General features: G+C 41.9%; 1 protein-coding gene across 1 annotated transcript; it reads left to right on the top strand.

The window, feature by feature from the left end:
- Positions 1 to 1612: 1612 nt before the first annotated feature.
- On the top strand, positions 1613 to 2182 carry BCR41DRAFT_366078 (hypothetical protein; the record flags this gene model as incomplete). Its single annotated transcript, XM_022026199.1, has 3 exons — positions 1613 to 1706; positions 1740 to 1905; positions 1928 to 2182. Coding segments are annotated over 3 exons (300 nt in total), but the record flags the coding sequence as incomplete, so codon positions are not given.
- Positions 2183 to 6727: the final 4545 nt, after the last annotated feature.

Here is a 6727-nt window from a genome sequence, read left to right as displayed (position 1 = left end):
TTGGGACCCAACAAGCTATTTCAAGTCACAGTAGCAGGGAAGCATTCAATCAAGCAAGCACCATTCAAGGAGATAATTGATTGTATTACTGGACCCTGCTTGAAGGGACACCGATCAAAGTCGAAGGGAGACCAATCAAAGTCGAAGGGAAGTGACGATACCATTTTCCTCTATTTTGCGGTGCCAGGAAACGTATATGACGATTTTAAAGTTCAGAAGTTTCGTACCCTCGAAGGTTGGATTGCCGAGAAAGCACCTGAATGCGTAAAAGATGTGAGACAGCGTGTTATAAAAATCGACACCGAAGCTGCATATTCAGGAGGATCAGCCGGTACGAATCTGAAGAATTAAATCGAATACCAATCAAGTGGATGAAATTTTGTCTTTTTTAAAAAAAGCATTATACCCGTTCCTTGAGAATTTTTTTACAATGGCTCATTCTTTATGAATGAAGCCATCATCATCCACTTACCTTTTAGACGAATAGATAGAGCGGTTTAATCCGTCCTGCCTTCTACTGGGGCATATAGAACTTTATAAAGCCTGTGATCATCATGCGATCTTGTGTGCAAGGGATTTTGTGATACTATTATCAAAGAGTTTTGTAAAAACGGATAGAGATGAAGAATCCTGTGGAGAACCCAGTGAGAGTCTGATGATGAGACCCAAAACCATATTATTATCACCAGGACAGCTGGCATAGGAAATTATCCTTTCTCATATGCTTTGTCATCTGGATGCTTGCCACTTGCGGAAGGCCTATCAATTATCATCATCCAGGGCGCCAGAACGTTTAACCAGGAGCTAGGATGACAGCTCCGCTCTAAAGACATAAATGTCGTTTTAGCCCCATGGTGCGTGCACGGGATGGCAACCTGTGATCAATGAGATCATATTTGTTGTATGTTCGGCCAATTCAGTGTCAGTATGTGAAGACGGTGCGTCTGAATCTCTAGGCGTCCAGGGACATGGAATAAAAAAACATCAAGAATGTGGCCAAGGCTGCCACGCGCTTGACCGGTAAAATGTGATACAATATTAGATTGTGTCGTCAATATATTCATAGTTCTCGGTATATTAATGCTACATGCTGTTGAGGGCATCAATCTCGCCAGAATCATCCCCTCTCACATCAATTACCTTGGGAGCCATGCTAGACGGATGGGAGATTAGGAGGAAAAGGTCCTTGATGTCTGGGATATCCACGCTTGTTTATAATCTCACCAAATGTTCTGTGTCTTGCGTTCATAGGCGGTTAATCGCAGTTTGGTTTTCGTATACCCCTTGAAGAACGTAAGCAAAAGTGCCTTTATGTTTTATATTTGATGCTCATCAATTTACCCTTTTTACTTGTCCGAAGGTAGAATGACGCCTAGCCAATGGATGCTATTGCAAGTGTGTCCACAGGTCCTTGGAGAAGTTCATTGAGGAAACTCGGTTCCATCCAGGACAGATTTATTCCTAGCGCTCTTCACAAAAGTAGCAGAATTACTTGGTGGAGTTGGCTTTAATTGCCTTGACAAGCTCCTGCAAGATTGGTTCGACAATCTAATCAGGGTCCTTTCGGAGCGGCATCAAGGCAACTCTATGTTTTTGGTTATTTTGAACGAGACGCAGGATATGGGGAGGGGAGGCTAAATACCAGTTTATTAATAACGACAACACTAAGCGACCAATATTATCAGCATTCTTTCATGGATTGGAGGGTTTATCAGAGAATTTACTACAAATCTGCATAGTTCCTTGCGGGATAGGCTTTTGTATTTATGATCCTGCTTGGATTAAGAGAACTGGCAAAGCTTCAAGGAATATCGAGAAGTTCTCGATGACTCGAGGTTCAAGAGTGCAGTATCGTTTCCTAGATGGGATAATCAAGCAAAAGTCCGGACATACTTCAAGACACTTGTACGATATTTGGAGAAACAAGGTTCCTCAAGCTCTGCATCAAAGCTGAGAGGCCATTTTAATGATCAAGCAATCGGGATGCTATATACTTGGTCCTGTGGTCGTCTCCGTCCAATGATCACTATAATAGAAAACCTCATTGGACGTGCCGACGCAGGCCTTTGGAAGCAAGAAATCAAGGGCCTGGTGTGGTCGCTCACTGATCCAGGATATAAAGAATCTGGTAACCTATGCCATGAGTAATCTAGGATTCTGAAGCGTATTAACAAAGGGGATGCAGGAATTAAAACCAGTGTCGACATCAGGGAAACCTTCGGTCGAGCCGTAAAGAATAGGTTACTATATAGTAAAGACTTGATATTGGAGTACAATGAGCCTGTTCCGGTCGAGGCTTCGTTTGCTCGAACTGTCGTTAATCAAAGGAAGAAGGAATTTACGATTGTCGTTGAGCCAATGGCATTTAACATATTTGAAGTGGATGACCCTGGATTGGTTAAATTGGTTAACAGTGTGTTACTAGATGCCCACTACGTCTGGCACAAAGGGCACACATTTTGAGTATTTCAGTCCCGCTTTGTTTAATTTCAATCTTCCAGAATTATAACAATGAACGAATTCTTGGATACTCACTGTAACAAAGACTCAATACATGAATCCAAGTTAATCTCGCTTTTTTTTTTTTGTTTCCAAAAGAGAACCTGTCTGGACCAGATATCGTCTTTGTATTAGAATCGGAGGGTAAATATTATCCTGTTTCCGTACAGTCAAAAATCGGCGATAAGGTCAAGAATTAAGGATGCCCATAATACAACTTGCCATAATTGCATCAAAGAACACCTCTCATCACCGTCTTCTCTCGGCTTTTGCTCGAATGACATATCCTTGTTGCTGTTGTTTAGGCCTTACTTATCACGTTGGCTTATCATATTGCCTTATCACGAACAGGGTGGTTATTCAGTAGCTAAAGTCAAAGAAGCCCCTGTCATCAAAGACAAACGAATAGAAACGACGTATTCAATATTAGCTTGTTGAACAGCGGATCAAATAAAGGAAAAAGTGAGTCGACTCAAGCGGAGGACGACAAGCCCAGTAGGCCAAGCAGGGATAAGGGACCAAGGAAAAAGTAGCGATCGTTTCTTTTACTTCTTTTTACTCGCCATTGTTTATGACAATGGCACAGACACAATTTTATAATGTGGCACTAATAGATAAACTAAAATATCACTATTTAGAGAACCTGAGCAAGGAGAAGTGAGCACACCAAGCGAATTGCCGCAGCTGCATCATCGGAATTTTCTCAAGCAAGTGGCAAGTTGTTTCTATTGTCTATTCCTATCTTTCCACCCATAAGTTTTGTGTTGGGACCCGACAAGCCATTCCAGGTCACATCAGAGGAGCATCCGATCAAGCAAGCATCATCCAAGGAGATGATTGATAATATTTACTGGATCATGCTTGAAGAGAAACCGATCAAACCTCGGAGAAAAGTGACAATGTCACATTCCTCCGTTCCATGGTCCCAGGCGACATACACGTCAAGCTTAAAGCTTAGGAGCTCGTTATCAACAACGATCAGAGTGTTAAGGCAACACCTAGATATTTAAAACATGCGGGACAGTGTGTCATAAAAACTCACATCAATACCGCATATGCAGGAGGACCGCCGAGGTTCAAGCATGAAGAAAAGAGTCGCTGGCTATGAATTTGAATTCGAGGTAAGTGTTGCATTTATATTATAAAGTCTAGTTCATTGCTTGAGAGCATATAATAAAGAAAAAGCTGGACATTTGTACGTTAACTCTAGTCTTTGAAGACGCGCGTATTGAGAATGGACTTAATAATATTGTTGTTGTTCAAGCCGCAAAGCACTATAAAGTTGATCCTGAATCCAGAGATCTGAGCCTGAAGAGAAAGGGCGTGATGTTTTGGTTTCCAGCACGTGCTGGAAGAAAACGAGCACAAACCTATTGCCCATACAGCACAAGCTGATTGCCCATACAGCACAAGCTGATTGCCCATACAGCACAAGCTGATTGCCCATACAGCACAAGCTGATTGCCCAAACAGCGCGAACCTGTTCTGAAACAGCATGAACCTGTTCTGAAACAGCACAAACCTTTTCTAAAACAGCGCGAACCTGTTCTGAAAACAGCACAAACCTATTGCACAAACAGCGCTAACCTGAAGAAAAAGCATACAGGCTTAAAAAAATCCACAATCATTTGCATGCATAACAGGCTTCTTCTCTTTTCGCACTACCATTACCATTGCCATTACCATTACCATTGCCATTACCATTACCATTGCCATTGTCATTCTCATTCTCATTCAATTCTCAGAGAACCTTCTGCATCATCCCTATAAACACGCTTAATACCACGAACAGTTGACAGATTAACTTTATTTGTCTGATCTTGTCTCACAAAGCGGCCATGTACTTTAATAATTCAGTAAATGCTCGGCATCTCTGCCTCTGCTTTCTCTTTATTACTAATGTTGACTATATATAGTCAAAGCCAACTTCTACTTCCATAGCTAGGCTTCTATATCTCTATATCTCAAAGATCTTAAAGACCAATAATCATCGTCTGTGACGCCAAGTAACACTGATACAATTGTACTAGATTCTTCTCTTGCCACTCTTTTTGGGCTTAGTAAAAGAAGTCTTGCCCTGGCTTAGCAATGCTGAAGTCCCTATCCCTCAGGCACCATGGTTGTCACTCCGTGGAATATATACTTTATTCTTGAGGCAGATGTTAAGTGTAAGTCATTAAAAATGGTATGAGAAAAAGCTTTTTATCATTTATTTCTTCAACCGGCATGGCGATACAGCATATTCTCATCGGGATATCAAAGTAAAATTTAAACATAATGCCATGTTAAAGTTGCTCTCTGGCCTATCCAATGTCCTATTAGTTGACTTGTCTTCTCTCAAGAACGCTCTCATAAAGAAAGGGGTGAAACGCGCCCGACATCTGCTTGATCAATACATTCTTTGAAATTGATGAGTGGTTTGTAAATCCTCTAGATATTAGCTTCGAGAATTAATAGATGAAGAATTACCACATTACGATGAGTAATCAGAAAAAAAGCTGCAAAGTCAAAGGAAGATGTCCTTATGTCATCACAACGGCCTGGGCCTCCGTCTGAGCATTAAAATATAGCGAGTTTCATTGATGGAGTCCAAAATATAGACGCATCTTTCAGAATAAAGCTAAAACTTAATATTGCCAATCACTTTATACTACTTTCACAAGTAGTGGACAAAATACAACACTGTTGACGCGCAGTGTAGATAAAAACGCTTAATTTATTTCATTGTAAGTCTAACAAAGTCCGAATCTTCTCAAAGCTGTGACTAAAAATGATGTTGCGCACATTTCGATCACTGAGGTTGGTCCTAAGTGGAGAGAGGACTAGCCCTGCCTTACTGAACAAACGCTCAGACTCAGTTGATGTGGACTGGATACAGAGGTACGAGCGCGCGAAGTGGGCAAGTTCCTCAACTGAGATATTTTCATCGATGCCATATGGCCTCCAATAGTCCTGAGGCTTATCTTTAAAGCGATCGTGATTGTAGTCCGGCAAGCGTACCGATGAAGCGTAGAGCTCTACCGCAAAATTCGAAGAGAAGTAGAGTATCTGATAATCACTCGTTTGCAATGGATTTTTTGTCACTGTATTATTCTCTTTGAATATCTTAAAGGCTTCGCTGCAGAGTTTTTTTGCTTTTATAAACAGACTTTCCCCACTAGCATGCATCGTATCCTTTAAGATATCGAGTGCTGCGCAAGCAGGGTTCAGGAATATAGAAATGAGCACGGTATCTGGAATGTCCTGGAGAGGCCACGATTTTTTGATCTGTTCGTCCAGGCTTTGCCATAACTCTCTCGTCTCTTCCGTTCGGAATGTTGTAAGCGCCGGGAGCATGGTGTAGACCCTCAAATAGATTTGCGAAATGGTCGGGTTATCATGTGCGCCTGCCCAGTGTGTAAGCTTGGCAGCCGGCTCCAAGAGCGTGATAATCTCCTGCAGGGTCTCGATCTCTCCCTCGACAAGGAGGTGCCGCCCGAGCTCCGCAGCCTTGAGCTTTTCGTCTTTGGATCCTGCCCTCATTAATTGATAGACCGCTGTAATTGCTTCTGAAACTTCAAGCACCCTTGCTGCCATGTTGAATTTTGAGTTCCATCGCGTGACATTCGTTGTAAGCAGTTTTGCTACGCTGATTGTTAAGCAGATCCATAGCAAGACTGGAGCTTCTGAAGAAGGTTGAGATCTTTTGGCATTTTTCCATCACCGCCTTAGCTCCAGAACTTCGTTCCAATGCCTTATTGATACACAGCTGTATTACATGGGAAAAACAGGGAAGCCAGGTAATACTCTTCTTTAGATTATAAAGCTGTATGGCTCTTTTTATGTTCGACCCTTGATCCGTTGTTGCACAGATCAAATGCCCTTCCAAATTCCATCTTGCGACTACACGTTCTATAGAACAAATTCCAGGATTAAAAGTGTTATTTACATAGGTCTCAAACAGGCAGTAAACCGACAGAGCTAAAGCTATGATATTCTTACCAAGCTTTTCCAATAGGACTTCTGCCGATTGAGGGCCTTGGACTCGTTCCATGCCAATCACAACTGAAGCCGGCTGAAAGTCATGTGTTAGAAAGTGAAATGTTACTCCAAAGAACTTCCTTTGATCACCGCTTGTCCAACTATCCGCTGTGATTGCGCCTTGAATTTTACGATCAGTGATGTATCTCGATTTGCCTCCACATATGCATTACACTTAAATCCATGTTTGATTGGATAGCGTCTGTGC

This window comes from Lobosporangium transversale (genome assembly GCF_002105155.1).
Source record: "Lobosporangium transversale strain NRRL 3116 chromosome Unknown BCR41scaffold_112, whole genome shotgun sequence".
NCBI classification, from domain to species: Eukaryota; Fungi; Mortierellomycota; class Mortierellomycetes; order Mortierellales; family Mortierellaceae; genus Lobosporangium; species Lobosporangium transversale.
This window is presented reverse-complemented; position numbering and strand designations above follow the sequence as displayed.